The sequence below is a fragment of the Lepidochelys kempii genome, chromosome 12, assembly GCF_965140265.1.
Source record: "Lepidochelys kempii isolate rLepKem1 chromosome 12, rLepKem1.hap2, whole genome shotgun sequence".
Taxonomy (NCBI): Eukaryota; Metazoa; Chordata; order Testudines; family Cheloniidae; genus Lepidochelys; species Lepidochelys kempii.
In genome coordinates, this window is record NC_133267.1 from 8212185 (window position 1) to 8229555 (window position 17371).

Here is a 17371-nt window from a genome sequence, read left to right on the forward strand (position 1 = left end):
TAACTGAAAGTTGTTTGTTGTAACCAGGTCAGATAAGAGTGACATGCACCAGTTAAAAACCATGACTGCACCTGTAGCCTAGACAGGGCCTAAATTACAGTTGTGGGACAGGAAGGCTTTTAGGGAGGGAATGTGTATGGGTAGAAAGTAAAAAGGTGCGGGGTTGTCACTCGTCAGTTTAGTGGCAGAGAGAGGATCCCCACTATTAGGGATGAATTGCTTTTTGGGGGGGAAAGCACCTTGTGGTTGAATTTAGGAATATTCTTAATTATGCCACTTCTAGGCTTGCAGTGGAGTGGGAAGGACACCTGAGAGACTTCCCTCCTCGAAAATCTGAGGAGAACTGTATTGTGGGAGGAAACTTGCTGCTGGAGTTAGGGATAAAAGGCTTAGCTACTAAACCACTTATGAAAGAGCTATTAAAGCTAAAGAAGTGCAGTTTTGTTAGACGAGGGTGGCTAGAATTAGAATTTAACAGGGATACCCTGGCCTGGAATATTTTATGCCATTTGTGCTTCTGAAACAGTTCGGTATGGCTGCTAGATTTGCTGTTTTCAGCACTTCCCAGTGCAGCAAGATGCAAGACCATGATTTAGCTAGCAAAGCTGTGTAGCATTCAGCAGAGAATATCTGTTAAAATGCCTACAGCTGGTCAATACCTGAAGTCTGCATTAGGTATTTACTGCAAATTATGTTCTGGAGTAATATCCTGATTTATAGTTAAAGGGGAAGTTGTGCTCATACATGATGTATTTCTTAACCTACTTGTTTTAAAGCCATGCTTACAGATTCCTTAAGAAGCTTGTTCTTATCTTATAGTTCTAAATTAAAGGGACGCTCAATAACTCACAGACTCTTCCTTGGAGGAAGATAAATTCCGTGCAACATGTTTGGATGATGGCTTTTATATAGTGTACTCATTTTAAAAGACTGCAGAGTTCTATTTTTTGAAATATTGTTTGTAGTCTGTAACAAACCAATACATAACCTTTTAGTGATGCTGTACCAAAAGGGCTAATGTGATCCTTTGATGTGTAAATGAGTATATGGAGTAGGAGTAGATGGGTTTTATTACCTCTTGTTTTTGGACTGAGATGACTAGTACTGTAATACTGTGTCCAGTTCCAGTGTCCACAATTTAAGAGGGATGTTGATAACTTGGAAAAGGTTCAAAGGGGATCCACATAAATGACTAAAGGATTAGAAACCATGCCTTATAGTGATAGACTCAAAGAGCTCAATCTATTAAGCTTATCAAAGAGAAGGTTAAGAGGTGACTTGACTAGTATATAAGTACCTACATTGAGAACAGAAATTTTGATAATAGAAGGTTCTTCAATCTAGCAGACAAACTTATAGAAGACGAAATGGCTGGAAGATGAAGCTAGGCAAATTCAGACTTGAATATGAAGGTGCAGATATTTAACAGTGAGGGTAATGAACCATTGGAACAACTTACCAAGGATTGTGATGGATTCTCCATCACTGGCAATTTTTAAATCAAGACTGGAGGTCTTTCTAAAAGACATGCTGTAGATCAAACAGGAATTAATTTAGGGAAGTCCTGTGGCTGGTGTTATGCAAGAGGTTAGACTAGATAATCACAATAGTCCCTTGTGGCCTTGGAAATGATGCGTCTGTAACTCTGATTTGGCATCAGAACACTTCTCATATTCATGTTGAGGGGCTACTCTAATAGCTAACTTTTATGTGGTGCACCTAGGAAGGAAAAAGAAAATTGAGTTACGGTAGAGTTATGGTCTTGTAGGTACTTCCCTGGTTCTGCCATTTATGTTTGTTAGTGTTTTATTATTTCTGTAATGCCATAGATGTTCACCAGTGTTCCTTCCCCTACAAGAGCTTGATCCTGGAAACAGACCTTTGTTTTATCTCATTGATTTAGGCCTGGAGATTTGTGGCAAACATTTCCCACTGTTGGTAGCACCTGGCCAGTTCCATCAGTGTTAGTAACATTGTGCTACTAGTTTAGACTAGGCACCCACAGCCATTTGTGTTTTAAAGAGAGTTTTGTCTAACCAGAGTGGGTCTAAATGACACCATGTTATAAACACCAGTGACCACAGGCGTTTTCTCACTGGTACAAAACTTTTGCCAAAGAATCTTAGTAAGAAGGATGAGCCCATAGTGATTTTAAACTGATCTTCGGTATACCTACTGTAGTAATGTTCTTTAAGAAGGAAAGTTATCCCCAATTAATTAATGTGTAAAACAGCTAATTTAGTACAGAAATTGCGTGCATTCTATTATCAGTTACTTTAAACTCTAGAAGTAGAGATGCGTTCTAACTCTTACATATTCTTTTTTCAGACCATCACTGCACTTAGCCCCATGTATGGCAGTCGATTTGGCTATGCCCTATCTAATGGTACAGTAGGAGTTTATGAGAAGACAGCCCGATACTGGAGGATTAAAGTTAGTACAATCAAATACGTTCTGAAGGAAGAAATTGGAACGTTATGGCTGAGATTTTCAAAGCCAACTTGCAGATTTGGGTGCCCGGTTCCTGTTAATTTTAATGGGAATTGGGTGTCCAAATCTCTTGGTTTTGGAAATCTCAGCCTATGTGTATTATGGAACTGGTTTATTTTATAGGTATAAAATGTCACTATACAAAATTAATAGCACATCAGTTAACTTCTGCCCTGCAACCATGTGGGGGATTTTGAATTCCTTGTTCATACTGGATTCATTCAGTGGAGATACTGTTGACAAATATTTCGGAGGTACAGTTATTTTACATGGCATTTGTGAGGGACTTGCATCATTTTCTATAACTACATCAGTGCGGCTGGCAGGTGTGCTGGTGATCAGGAAGTGAGCATGTTTGTATTTCTCTTCTGCTCACAAAGGAGGTCAGAAGTCTCACATAATAGCATCAGTATGATTTGTGTATTGGTTACAATGCCAAAGATAAGGCTTTGGGAAAGGCCAGCTAACAGAATGCTGCTGTTCCCAAGACTTCTCTGAACACAGGTTGGTCTCCTATTTCTGTTTGGTCTGCTGTTGATTTGACAAAATGAAATGTGTTTTAACAAGAATACAGCAAACTCAATGACAATGGACAGGTGGAAATACCTATTAGCTCATCTAGTCCATTTTCCAGAGATCAGCACAAGATTGTTCCCTGCACAGTATGTTTCCAAGTGCTCTAGCCAGTGTAATTTTAAATGTCTGAAGTAATGGGGCTTTCCCAAGTTTCATTGAGGGACTGTTCCACAGCCTAATAGAGCATGCTGCTAGGAAGATCCTTTCCGGATACTCAGTTTAAATTTTCTTATTGCCACTGACTGGAACAGTTATGATATTAAAAATTCATGTGGAAATGATTTTCTTTGTGCTAAGGGTATTTCCCAACTGCAAACAAGATTTATAAGAACTCTGGTACTGTAACTCTTGTCTCGGAGAATCAGGCTCTTGTATTGTCCACTGTTTTTGTGGGAGGAGGTAGGCATTGATCATCTTCTTGGATGGAAACATATTGGAGCGAAAGATTACATCTTTGGAGAACACTGGCCTGTATCTCTAATGCAGCTGCTCCGATTTCAGAGGTACATGACTTATAGGTAGGGTGCCCTGACACTCTGTTAGGAGACATCTTGTTACTCCTGTATGTAATCTGTGTAGATACGAACTCCAGTACCAATAGCAATAGCTTCATGCATTTGTTCTTTGTTTTTTCCCCAGTCTAAAAACCATGCAATGAGCATACATGCATTTGACCTTAACTCTGACGGAGTATGTGAATTGATCACTGGATGGTCCAATGGGAAGGTGAGCTTAAATGGAGAGAAAATGAGTAGCTGTGAGTCAAGAGATTGCATTGGACAAAGCTGTTTAGTTGTACAAGGCTGAACAGAGAAACTATTCAAAAGACTAGACCGAGCTCTGAAGAAATATTACAGTGAGCCTGTCTCAGCTTATGAATACCCTGTCAAATACTCCATCATTTACAGGAAGAACTGTCCCCTGAATATTTTTCAAATCAATCGCCACAGTATAGTAAGTTGTTTCTATAGGAGTGGAGATTGCCTAGTGCTTTTGTTGTGCCGCTTCCACTTCCATCTCTGTATATTGAGAACACCCTAGTATCCTTCTCCAGTGTTTCCTGGATGTTCTTAAATGACAAATGAAGGAAACTTATCAGATAATAGAGAAGGTAGCGTCAGTCTTAACTGTGGAAGGATTATTGCCACTCCATAATAAATCCATCATACATTTGATAATATAATTAATATGTAAACTCATTCTGTAAAACTCAATTCCGTTCCTTTTAACACAGTTGCTTAGAATCATAGAATATCAGGGTTGGACGGGACCTCAGGAGGTCATCTAGTCCAACCCCCTGCTCAAAGCAGGACCAATCCCCAACTAAATTATCCCAGCCAGGGCTTTGTCAAGTCTGACCTTAGCATTGTTGCTTGCTAGAAATGGCTGATTTAGCTGCCGGGTCTCCCATCGACACCATTTGCCAATGTTTTCTTGTAAATCTACACTCCTTTCACAATGTTGTCTTTCATTATCTCAGGAGAATTTGATTTCATTCGTCTCAGGTTAGCAAACTAGAGCCCCAGGATTCACTGGAACCTCTGGAATGGACTGCTAGATTTGATACAACATTGTTGTGTAGGAAACCTCAGCACACTTATTTCTGCTTTGTCTAGTCTTTCATTTACAGTATCCTCACTGGTCATTGATTTGAAAGTCTCCCGCTCCTAGAAGAACATTGCTGTGTCCTGTCCCTTAGAAGAGCAAAGCTATACAGAACTGAAAAATCCCCCCAGGGAATGATCATTAAAGGTCATATTTGTGCATAAAAGTAACACATTTCATCAGACAAGGACTATGAGTAAGGCTGGAGACTGTAAATGCTGCCTTAAGGTTACTTACAGTTTGTCCAGTCATTGCTGCTTCAAAAATATGCATCACCTTGAGAGTACAGGCTTGCAATTCCCCTCTTCCTTTGTCTTCTTTTTACTTTTCTCTGGGGAAAGCCTCTCCGAGGAGCGGCTCATTTTTACGTGTGTGTCTGGACCTGTCATTTCGTTGCTAGTTCATTTTTGTTGGTGTTTTCTTTTTCTGATCAGCAGAGCTGCAAGTTCACCTGCAGTTCCATAAGTGCAGCAGGGTTCCTCAGTTCATGTCCCAGAGTGCTGCATAATTTAGACAGTGAGGTTTGCTTTCATTTCCATCCTGTGTCTTGAGCATGTTCTGTATTCCAGGTTGACGCGCGCAGTGACCGAACGGGGGAGGTCATCTTTAAGGACAACTTTGCTTCCTCAATTGCAGGAGTGGTAGAGGGGGATTACAGAATGGATGGTAATACCCAGTTAATCTGCTGTTCAGTTGATGGTGAAGGTAAGAGTATGAAAAACCCTTTGCAGCATCAGTGTATTAGTTTAAGCTAAGCAGAAATGCCAAGAGCACTACCCACAAGGCATTACTGCCAATACATTCTATTGTTACAATACCTGCTAAAAAAAAAGGAGGACTTGTGGCACCCTCGAGACTAACCAATTTATCTGAGCCTAAGCTTTCGTGAGCTACAGCTCACTTCATCGGATGCATGTAGCTCACAAAAGCTTATGCTCAAATAAATTGGTTAGTCTCGAGGGTGCCACAAGTCCTCCTTTTCTTTTTGTGAATACAGACTAACACGGCTGCTACTCTAATACCTGCTAAATGCCTTTTGAGTTCGCATGTATTTTTGCCTGCCAAATCTGTCATCATCCTTTGCAAAATCCAGGGAATAGAAGGGTCAAGCTTTCCGCAAAGTAAGATTTTGAATACTACCTCCTGGATGATAAACAATCAGATCTGTTTTCTATACGATGACCTGTGGGCCTACAAAGTTCAGTTGCTTACCAGAAGTGATCTTCCAGTAAAAGTGAAGCAGAATTGTACTCCACACATGCAGGGATACTTCAAGCCATGCTGTTCAAATTGAATGGTGAGGGGAAAAAATAAATATGTGCGGGATCTCTTCAGCTTCTTCATGACAAATAAAGAAGATCTGAAAGAGGTTTATTTTTTGAAAATATATATGTTCTTGCTTGGTTTTTTAACTAGCAATTTAGGAAATAACAACCTTGTGTTTCGTGGAAGACACGGTGGTTGACTGGAGATCTTGTAAACTTATATCGTCAGATACTAAGGAAGTGAAACTTAGTTGAGATGGGACGTATTTTTTATTCAAACTATTTAAATAAGTTTGCTCAAACTTAATATACAGATAAGCATGGGGGTCAAAGGAAAGGCTCACAGGTGACTGTCTTAACCATCTGAAACCCGCTCAGCAGTAACACATGAACCTGGCACAACCTATTTCGAACACAAGTCCAAACATATTAAAGAAAGTAGCATAGCATACCACTCTTTATGCGTACTCCTGCGTGCTTTTATCATAGTTATCAGGAGAACCCCCTGCTTATGTTTGGGCCTGTAAGCCCTTTATTGCAGGGGAGTAAAGAACCAATGAATAGGGCCATATTAATAAGGCAACTCATCTTAAATAAGCCCTATATGTTAACATCAGTGGCCTTGATCCTGCTCTTTGAGACATGGGCTGCTGTTTTTTGCTGCATGTGTATATATATACGCAGAACATGGCAATGTAGGATCCTTTATTTTCATTGGCGCCTCTTGGCACTACTGTATTACAGATACTAAATGATGATAATCCTGCAATCAGGTGCATATGCGCAGAAACTTACACCTTCACAGGGTTTCATGCAAGTCATTGAGGCTCTGCATGGGCACAAGATCCAGACATGCTGAGCCAGTTGCACGATCATGGCCATTGTTCTTCTGTCTTTCAGTGTTCCCTCTCTCCCTCCCTCCTTCATTTGAATTAAATTGTTGACCACAAAGGAAATAAGTGTGTGTGTGTGTGTTTCTCTCTCTCCATTGGGGTGGTGTGCCTTTAAACTCAGAACCACATAGAGATTTTCAGCTTCCCCATACCTTTTTCTTGGCGCTGTACAGTCAGGCCAAACATTCAGAAGGAGCGTTGGTTTTTCCTCCATAGATTTCATCTTCTCTTACAAACAGAACTAACAGAAATTACAGGGAACAGACCTGTTGTAAAATGAAAGGCCTTTGCAAGCAGTTCTGTGGTACCTAGCTTTCGACTTGAACTCTCCTGCCTCAGTATCCCCACCCAGATTCTTGGGTGCAGGGACTCTCCTTGGATCCTACCCAGCTGGACCCAACCCTCTGTTCATCCTGACCATTATGAAACAAATCTTAGGCCTGAAGCTAAGTCTCCCTGAACAAAAAATAAGAGATAGGTTAGGAGGGTTGGCTAGCTAAAATAGATGGAAATGGTGAGTCGCATTCATACCAAGACAATAAGAAGAACACTTGGCCCCTGTAAAATTCCCAGACAAAAGCTTGGTCAGGATGTAATGTAATGTAAGACTCACCTAAACTAAACTAACTATAAAATAAACTAAAAGAGTTCAAAAAGAGAGATCTACATTGTTCTGTCACTCATTCTGATCAGTGAGGGTCAGCTTTAGGGAGGCAGGAGACACTTTCATGGAAGTCTCCAAATGCACTAGAAGTCATCAGCGTTCCTTTAAATGTCCAGCCATGTTGTCATGGTAAGTATAGTGGGTCATGTCCTCAGGTGGTGTAAATCAGCATAACTCCATTTACTTCAGTGGAGCTACACCCATTTATGCCATCTGAGGGGCTGACCTGATATTATTTCTACAGTCAATCTGTTAGTGATTCATGCCACAGAAGCAGAAGTCTAGCGATTGCTGCTAAAGACATGCTTGAAATGCTCTGGGCTTTGCTTTTGTGCAGTACGTGGCTACCTGCCAGGAAGCCAGGAGATGAAAGGAAACTTGATGGATACCAGTGTGGAACAGGATCTGATTCGGGAGCTTAGTCAAAAGAAACAAAATCTGCTGCTGGAATTACGAAACTATGAGGAAAACTCAAAGGTACTTCTCAAAACAAGATGCAGGGCCCGATTCTGGTCTCTCCCCCAGACCCACAGGCTGATAGAAGAACGAGAGTGCAGTGACAATGTAAAATAGAGACATCTTATGCAAGAGGCCTGCTCCTTGTGTGTATTCAGCGCCAGCTCTTCTTACTTTAATACCTAACGCTTTCCCTACTTTTTCAGTCTACTGAATGCATTGGCTCTGCAGAGCTAATGGAGGGGGGGCTGGATTCTATTCTGGCTCGTGTACTTGAATGATTAACTTAAGTTCTGACTGCAGAACCTTCATTTTTGGTGATGCATGGGTGAGAAGAGGGCACGGAGGTGATTGGGTGGGAATCTGACAAATGGCTGTGGTTGGGAACATGGGCAGAGTTCAGGGGATCAGGGCAACCATGACAAATGGGGGCTACGTAGCAAAGGACAGAGTTATGTTGAGCTTTGAGAACAGGCAGAAGGAAGAGTAGATCCATGCTGTAGGTGTAATGGTTAAGGCCTGGATTCAGCAATGCACTTAAGTATGTGCTGATGAAGTATGTGCTGATGTCCCATGGGACTTAAGGATGTGCTTAAAGTTCAGGGTTGTCCCAAGCAACCCCTCTCATGCTTTTCTAAAGAGAAGCGCAGTTGTCCACGAGGCATTGTATCAGTCAGAGTCAGCCAAGAGAGTTTGAGGAAAAGCCTAATCAAAACATTCTTCACAGATGTTTAAAATATATGAAGGCTGCTGTAATAGATCCCTTCCCATGGTGGAGGGCTCTTGGATGTATCTTCAGAACTGCTTTAATGAAAACCTTGCTCTTGTGGTGCTGAGCTGGAAGTGTGTGTTTTGCAGCAGGCTGAACTGAGCGCTCAGGTGAACGAAGCTGATGGGCAGAGGGGAGTGATTCCAGCTAACACCCAGCTGCAGACAGCCCTCTCAGTGAACCTGGGCTCTGACAGTCAGGCTGCCCACGTCGAGTTGTGTATTTCCACATCTAATGGTGAGAACTAATTTGCAGCTGATGATGGTGGTTTCCTGTAATCTCACATGCAAATGTTTTGGTGCATTTAGCCAGTGGTTTGCCTGTCCCCTAGTTGGTCTGTCATCCTCCATTTCTTCTGTCTGGATGCCTTCCTTTCACAGAGTTTTGAATCAACCAATGTTCCATCAATCTGAATAGGTTCTTCTGTGACCCCATGGTATACAAAAGTCTTGTTAGCTCCTTACTGCTTGTTCCTTCTTCCATGCAATTGATACGTGAAGTGAAGTAAATTGGTCTTGCTGATCCCTGTTGCCTTCCTCATGCCACTGGTAGGAGTGGCTAGAGAACCATGCAGTGTGTGCCAACCTGAGACTGAGCATGCAGCTGCCGGATCTGGGTCTTGGCATGGAGGCTAAATGTCTGTAATCCAATATCTTCTCCCAGAAAACCCTCCCCTACTTAATTTTGAAAGTGATGCAGAGTTACTTATTTCATAGAAGGTTAGGGTTGGAAGGGACCTCGGGAGGTCATCTAGTCCAACCCCCTGCTTGAAGCAGGACCATTCCCCAATTTTTGCCCCAGATCCCTAAGTGGCCCCCTCAAGGATTGAACTCACAACCCTGGGTTTAGGAGGCCAATGCTCAAACCACTGAGCTATCCCTCCCCCCTCGCCAGTGGAGAACTATTAATTAATAAACCACTTTCTCCCCTTTCCTAAGACACAATTATCCGAGCCGTGCTGATCTTTGCTGAAGGGATATTTGAAGGCGAGAGCCATGTGGTTCATCCCAGTCTCCAGAACCTCTCTGGTCGCATTCAGGTTCCCCTTACTCCTCCCAAAGATGTCCCAGTGGATTTACATATCAAAGCCTTTGTGGGTTACAGAAGCAGGTAAGGTTTGCGGGATAGTAGAGTGTCAAGCCCCATTTCTGACGAGAGCAGCGTTTGATGTGAAACGTAGCAGTGATGTAGCTTTCTGTGCCCTTGTGTTGTAGAAGGTCTGTGACAAGTAGAGTTGGGAATTTCTTCCTAGTTCCTGTGCATCCTGACTCCTATTTAAAAGAACATTGACATGCTTTGAGATGCTCGATTTCCAGAGGTGCGAAACACCTGCAGCTCCCATTGGCTTGGAGCTGCGATTGCTCAGCAGGTTTGAAAACGGAGGCCCTACATGCTGGAATCATTCAGGGCCTGATCTTGTTTCCTTGAGAGTCAATGGGAGGTTCACCATTGACAGCTGTGGGACCAGGCTTGGGTGGAATATGGGAAATATTAGCAAATTAGGGAAATGTGGTCTAGATGAAATTATTATAAAGTGGGTTCACAACTGTTTCAAAGACCGTTCTCCAGCGTAATTATCAATGGTTCACTGTGAAACTTGGAGGGCGTATCTAGTGGGGCCCCGCAGGGGTAAGTCTTAGCTCTGATACTATTCAATATTTTTATGAATGACCTGGATAATGGCAGAGTATGCTTATAAAATTTGCTGATGACACCAGGCTGGGAGGGGTTGCAAGCACTTTTGGAGGACAGGCTTAGAATTCAAAACAACCTTGACAAATTGGAGAATTGTTTTAAATCAACAAGATGAAATTCAATAATAAAGACAAGTGCAAACTGCTTCACTTAGGAAGGAAAAATCAAATGCACATCTACAGAATTAGGAGTAACTGGCTGGGTGGTAGAACTGCTGAAAAGGATCTGGGGACTACAGTGGATCACAAAATGAATATGAGTCAATGTGATGCAGTTGCGAAAAATGTTAATATCATTCTGGGTTGTGTTAACAGGAGTGTCATATGTAAGGTACAGGATGTAACTGTCCCACTTTACTTGGCGCTGGGTACTGTGTTCAATTCTGGGTGCCCACACTTTAGGAAAGATGTGGATAAATTGGCAAGAGTCCAGAGGAGAGCAGTGAAAATGATGAAAGATTTAGAGAACCTGACCTATGAGGAAAAGTTAAAAAAAAAGCCCGGGGCATGTTTAGACCTGAGAAAAGAAGACTAAAGAGGGATCTGATAACAGCATCGGGGGATAATGTTAAGGGATGTTATAAAGAGGATGGTGATCTAGGATGGTGAAGTTAGGAGAAGAAGCAGTGGGCTTAATTTGCATCAAGGGTTAGATATTAGGAAAAACCATCTAATTCTAAGGGTAGTTAAATGCTGAGATAGGCTTCCAAGGGAGGTTGTGGAATCCTCGTCATTGGAGGTTTTTAAGAGCAGGTTGGACAAACACCTGTCAGGGATGGTCTAGTTTTACTTGGTCCTGCCTTAGCAGAGGGGGCTGGACTTGACCTATCAAGGTCCCTTCCTCCCCTAACTTCTGTGATTGCATATGGGCTGTACTCTGTCAGATGCTGACTGTCCTCAACTCCCTTTGACTTCAGCACAAGTCCTCGATCCATGTTTGAGGGCAGAATTTGTACAAATCACCATATAAATAAAATGCATCTGAAGTAACATTTGAGAATCATTTTCTCTTTTCATTTGCCTGCCAAGACCATGGTTCAGGGTTCTGTTTCCCCTGCTCCAGCTAGTGGTATCTCTACCAAAAGTGTAAGGCATGGCTGGACCAGAGCTTCCTTTACTGTTTCAGGGGCCATCAGTCCACTGCAGGAGCAATGCAGAGAACTGAATGTAGGGGTTCCATTCATCTTTAATGTTACTTTTAATAAGTCTTAATTGTAGTTGTTAATAAAAAGTCTCCAGTTTTATATCTTCTGTGTATAGTCCTAATGAGTGTTCTGTTCATTGCTGGGATTGTGGTGACAGTCTGTGATGTAAAAGTGAATCATCCTGAATTTGTTAATGGAAGGGTGCAATAGACAAATCACTGGTCTGTTGGTAAATTTCTCTCTCTTTTTCCTTTGGATTCCTTCCAGCACACAGTTCCATGTCTTTGAACTGACAAGACAGCTACCCCGATTTTCAATGTATGCTTTGAGCAGCCCTGACTCGGCCCCTGAACCTCTAAGCTTTGTTAACTTTACAATCAGTGAGAGGGTGCAAAGGGTGAGTTTATGCTCTGCATCTTATTTTCTGGTTCTGAACACCGTTGCTGCTTTTGTATCAGGTGGAGAGTTTGCAGTTAACTTGGGAATCCCTAGAGCAAAGGGAAATACTGTAATCTACTCCACTACTGTCAATAAGAGTCTGTGTTTAACAGCTTACCGCTTGAGTTCATGCTTCTTTTTTTAAAAATGCTGGGATAGCAGAAACATTCCTAGAGTTTCTATGCATCTGCAGGAAATAGCTGCTTAAGACCAGAAGTTCTAGTAGTTACTCATCCCTTCATTATACTTTATCTAGTAGAACTTGCCCAGCTTACACTCATGGAAGGGCCCTGGCGTGAATGACTGAATTTTGTAAATTAGCAAACGGGGAAAAGTGCAATTAAGTATCTAGGTAATTCATCTTCATGAGTTTAATTCAGCTCAAATTCATAATGGATCAGTAAATGTTCTATAGCGTATCTCGGAAATATGGTGGGATGGCAACTCGCTATAGCCTGAACTGAGAATTGGCCAGTTCTTGGGAGTGGCTTAGTGAGGCTCTCTGGCGCATACGTAACTTTCATTGCATAGAAATTCCTGGGACAAAAATACTTCTAACTCGGGTGGTTGATGGCAGATTGATCAGATGTAATACTCTTCTCTAAGGAAAACTTTTTGGCCTTGCCCCTCTGAGCTCCATCTATCTTAGGTACTTGTATGGGTTCCGTTATGTGAGTGTCTCACGATCTGTAATGTACTTATTCTCACATCACTCCTGTGAAGCAGGGCAGTGCTTTTATCCCCATTGTACAGATGGGGACCTGAAACACAGAGAGGCCAAGTGGCTTGCGTAAGGTCACACAGGGAGTATGTGACAGAGCAGGGATTTGAACCCTGGCCTTCCAAGTCTTAGCTACTGTCTTAGCCATTGAACAGTCCTTCCTCTGTCAATTTCTTCTTATGTATTATTTGTATTAGTGTAGCGCCTAGGAACCTGGTCATGGACCCAATGTGCTGGGTGCTGTGCAGACACAGAACAAAAAGATGGTCCCTGCCCCGAAGGGCTTACGTGACTTTCTTACTTACTTGATTCTCTTATTCATAATATTATACAAAATCATGCTTTGAACAGCCCACTTATAACATAGAAAATTGTCCCCATTCCACTAGGTGGGAGAGAGCAAAATTAATCATGAGTCATCCTGATCTGTCCAGTGGGGGTGCTGTGATCCTAATAAACTTCCATTTGAGTTCCGTTTTCTAATAGAGACACTTTATTTCACGACCCAGAGTAGGACTGTGCATATGATCACAAGAGGCACTGAGCTGGGTGCTTTGCAGCTCTTGTCTAGTGTATCCCATAATGTCCACTAGAGCAAATATATTCCAGACAGTTTCTCCGTGGGAAGGGTAATGTTACGAATTTATTTTTCTAGGTTGTCATGTGGTTGAACCAGAGCTTTCTGTTACCAGAGGATGCAGAGTTCCAAAGCGCACCTTTTCAAGTCTGTTTCACTTCCCTGCGTGATGCAGGACAGCTGTGCATAAAAATTCAACCCAGTGGGGAGGTAATTTTTACTCTTACCCCACTATATTTAGGTCTAATCTTATTAAAGAGCAGTGGAACTGAGAGGAAATGCCTACATGGGAAAGTGAACAGGGAGCCAAGGTACAAAGCGGAGGAGGGACCAAGCCATTAATATTTCCTGGTCACTCGCTTTTCGCTATTTCTGTCCAGTTAAGAGTTTTTATATTTAGTCCAGGAGTGCAGGAGACCAGACTAGATGACCTCTTGAGGTCCCTTCCAGTCCTGTGATTCTCTGATCCTCTGATTATCATAGCATCAAAGTGTCTCATGGTTTTATGTGACTGCAGAGGCAGATGAAATGCTAGTGTTTTAAGCAGGATATTGTCCACAATGGCATATTTAATTCTCCTTCAATGGTAGTTTGTGCCCACTTTCCTATCTAGGAGTAAAATTTCAAGCTCAGCCAGTGATATGGACAATACAGCATGGCGGTCTTTCAATTTTTTGAAGCAACATATTCTTATATGGTGAAATTCAAGCCGGTGCAGAGAGGCAGCACAGAGCCTCTCCACCACTTAAGCCCTATTTTGAGGGCTTAGATGGGATGTAACTAGTGCATGATCCTTGTGCTGGCCCTCTGCATACTGATGCATTTCTCCCTTAGGTCCTGATTCAGAGTCCCCTGAAGTCAGTGGAAAGATTCCCATATACTTCAGATCTAGCCCACAGTGCTTAATTCTAGCAAAATGTAGTATCCGATTAATAGGCTTTCCAATGGAAATCTTGCAGTATTAACTGTTTTGAGCATTACGTTGAATATGCTGCAAAAGGGGTCCTATTTAATGGCTGTGGAGGGAGAATTTTGAAGCGAGGGGAAATCTGAAACTTATGGTTTTCATACCTGTTAGATTTCTATCAGCACGGATGATATAGATCTAGCCGGTGACATTATCCAGTCAATGGCCTCCTTCTTGGCAATTGAAGACTTGCAGGTGGAAGCAGATTTCCCTGTGTACTTTGAGGAGTTGCTGAAAGTGCTAGTTAAGGTGAGTAGGCACCAAGCGTGTCTAAATGGTGGTTGATTTGGTGATGGATGGTGGCTTCAGGATTTGATGACTTTTTCTCTCTTTCTATGTCTAAACTTTCTGTGGCTTTCTGCCATTTAAACCTGCAACCATGGCTTACTGTGCTCTGAATTAAGGAGAGGGTGACAGCCCCTCTCTTCCAAAATTTCTTGTTATCCAAAACAGGGTCAGGTCCCCTCCTGGCTGTTGATGATTAAGACAATTCCCTCATTCTGTAAACTCTGGTCAGGAGATTCAAAGTCCATTGAAGCTGATGGTTTGGATCAGGCCCTGAGTGAATCAGGGAGGTCAATAGGCCCTGAAAGTCTCATCTAGCCTTCCTCTTCCTGGGCAAGGATCCAGGCGGGGGGATAGGAAACTGTTCCCTATTAAATTGGTGCAGTCTCTACCTTTCAAAGCTAGACTCTCAGATTTGCTTGGACTTCACAAAGTGCTTGGGTGTCTTTACTCTTGATAGGTGGATGAATATCATACAGTCCATCAGAAACTCACTGCTGACATGGCGGACCACTCCAACCTTATCCGTAGTATGTTGGTTCGAGCAGAAGATTCACGCCTCATGGGAGACATGTGAGCCGCCAATGCATTTCAGGAGGGGGAGGGATAGCTCAGTGGTTTGAGCATTGGCCTGCTAAACCCAGGGTTATGAGTTCAATCTTTGAGGGGGCCATTTAGAAATCTGGGGCAAAAATTGGGAATTGGTCCTGCTTTGAGCAGGGGGTTGGACTAGATGATCTCCTGAGGTCCCTTTCAACCCTGATATTCTACAATTCTGTATAATTCTCTGGCTCTGGTGGCCAGTCATAGCTTTTTGGTAGAGAAGAACACCTTTAGATAGAAACAGCTGCATGGATCTAGGCTGCATTAAATCTAGGTGCGCATTATTTACACATGATCATTGTGTTCCTGATCTGTTCTTTAGGCTGAGAACTAGCAGGCCGATGACTCAGGCAGACTCAGCACGGGGCGGGCAATGTGAATCAGCTGTGAGGTAGTGTTGTCAAGCTCTCAGCTAGGCCAGAGGGAGTTCCTTGTGTGAAGAGGAAGGGAGCAATAGCTGGGCAGGGCAGGACTCATCCTCTTTGGGCTGGGGTGGGGAAGGACTCTGAGCAGGAGGCTGAGGAAGAGTTTGTTCCCTGTGTTTTCAGGGCATTAATCTTTTGCTCTGAACAGCTCTGTCCTCCTGAAGCTAAGGGCTAATGTCCATATCACAGCTGTCTATTGCAAGAAGTCGAGGGATCTAATGCAACTAATGATCAGCAAGACTAATTCTTCTGGGGAAACTAACTCCTTTTCCCAGAGCTTCCAATCACTAAGAACATAGATGTGAATGGCCATACTGGGTCAGACCAAAGGTCCCATCTAGCCCAGTATCCTGTCTTCCAACAGTGGCCAGTGCTAGGTGCCCCAGAGGGAATGAACAGAACAGGTCATCATCAAGTGGTCCATGCCCTGTCGCTCATTCCCAGCTTCTGGCAAACCAGAGGCTAGGGACACCGTCCCTGCCCATCCTGGCTAATAGCCATTGATGGACCTATCCTCCATGAATTTATCTAGTTCTTTTTCGAATCCTGTTATAGTCTTGGCCTTCACAACATCCTCTGGCAAGGAGTTCCACAAGTTGACTGTGCGTTGTGTGAAAAAATACTTCCTTTTGTTTGTTTTAAATCTGCTGCCTCTTAATTTCATTTGGTGGCCCATAGTTCTTGTGTTATGAGGAGTAAATAACATTTCCTTATTTACTTCCTCCACACCAGTCATGATTTTATAGACCTCTATCATATCCCCCCTTTGTCGTCTCTTTTCCAAGCTGAAAAGTCCCAGTTTTATTAATCTCTCCTCACACAGCAGCCATTCCATACCCCTAATCATTTTTGTTGCCCTTTTCTGAACCTTTTCCAAGTCCAGTATATCCAGTATCGAGGAGCAAAATGCTATTGGGGGAGGCATGTAAAAAAGAGTGAGAGAATGGAGTAAATATATTGTTACTTTGTTTTTCTGGTGTAAGTAATGAGGAATAACACATATGACTAGCTGTGTAGTTATATTGGATACCCATCTATCTCTTATGCGTTCAGCCTTCTAGCTTCAGACAACTTGAGAACAGCAGGTAGTGACAGTAACCATAGTAACGAAACATTGTTGCTTTTTTACATTAACAAAACATGAATTGTCGCCTGGTTTCCTTGTCCCTTGATCTCCCTTGTCTCTATTGTTCATTTTCACAGGAGAAATATGAAGAAACGGTACATGGAACTCTATGATCTTAACAGAGATTTACTTAATGAGTATAAAATTCGCTGCACCAACCACACCGAGCTGTTAAACAATCTCAAATCTGTAAATCAAGCTATCCAGAGAGCGGGGCAGTTGCGTGGTAAGTCCAGGGCAGGGTTCTACTTTGGGGATTCCATTTTTGGCTCACCAAGCCAGGGAAGAGAATGGCACATCAAAGAGCAAATGCAGGATTGTTAGAGCTTGTCTTGAAGGCCAGATAAATTTTGCTGTACGGTCCAGGACTTAGTAGTGGGAATCTTGCTTCAATTTTCAGCTACAGAGGAATATGAAATCTCTCCGTATTTGTTTAAACTGTAGTGTTACTCTCACTTCTAAAAGACAAATACAAATCATCTCTACAAGGTATAAGATACATACCCTAATCTCAAGGGTCCCAGGAAATGCTGTTCAAATGTAAAAAGAAAAGGAGTACTTGTGGCACCTTAGAGACTAACCAATTTATTTGAGCATAAGCTTTCGTGAGCTACAGCTCACTTCATTGGATGCATACTGTGGAAAGTGTAGAAGATCTTTTTATACACACAA

The 17371-nt window shown here is 42.5% G+C and overlaps 1 protein-coding gene across 5 annotated transcripts in view; it reads left to right on the top strand.

Moving 5' to 3' along the window:
• BBS2 (Bardet-Biedl syndrome 2) overlaps positions 1 to 17371 on the top strand; it is a 33505-nt gene that overhangs the window by 12960 nt on the left and 3174 nt on the right. For 4 of the 5 annotated variants that reach the window (XM_073307469.1, XM_073307470.1, XM_073307471.1 and 1 more), the window contains 11 exons: positions 2329 to 2433; positions 3706 to 3792; positions 5241 to 5376; positions 7831 to 7970; positions 8808 to 8955; positions 9657 to 9828; positions 11825 to 11954; positions 13372 to 13503; positions 14372 to 14509; positions 15006 to 15118; positions 16777 to 16925. In XM_073307469.1, the coding sequence (XP_073163570.1) occupies positions 2329 to 2433; positions 3706 to 3792; positions 5241 to 5376; positions 7831 to 7970; positions 8808 to 8955; positions 9657 to 9828; positions 11825 to 11954; positions 13372 to 13503; positions 14372 to 14509; positions 15006 to 15118; positions 16777 to 16925 (1450 nt within the window). Of the gene's footprint in view, positions 1 to 2328; positions 2434 to 3705; positions 3793 to 5240; positions 5377 to 7830; positions 7971 to 8807; positions 8956 to 9656; positions 9829 to 11824; positions 11955 to 13371; positions 13504 to 14371; positions 14510 to 15005; positions 15119 to 16776; positions 16926 to 17371 lie in introns of those variants that run through there. The other variant, XM_073307473.1, reaches the window with a different exon arrangement.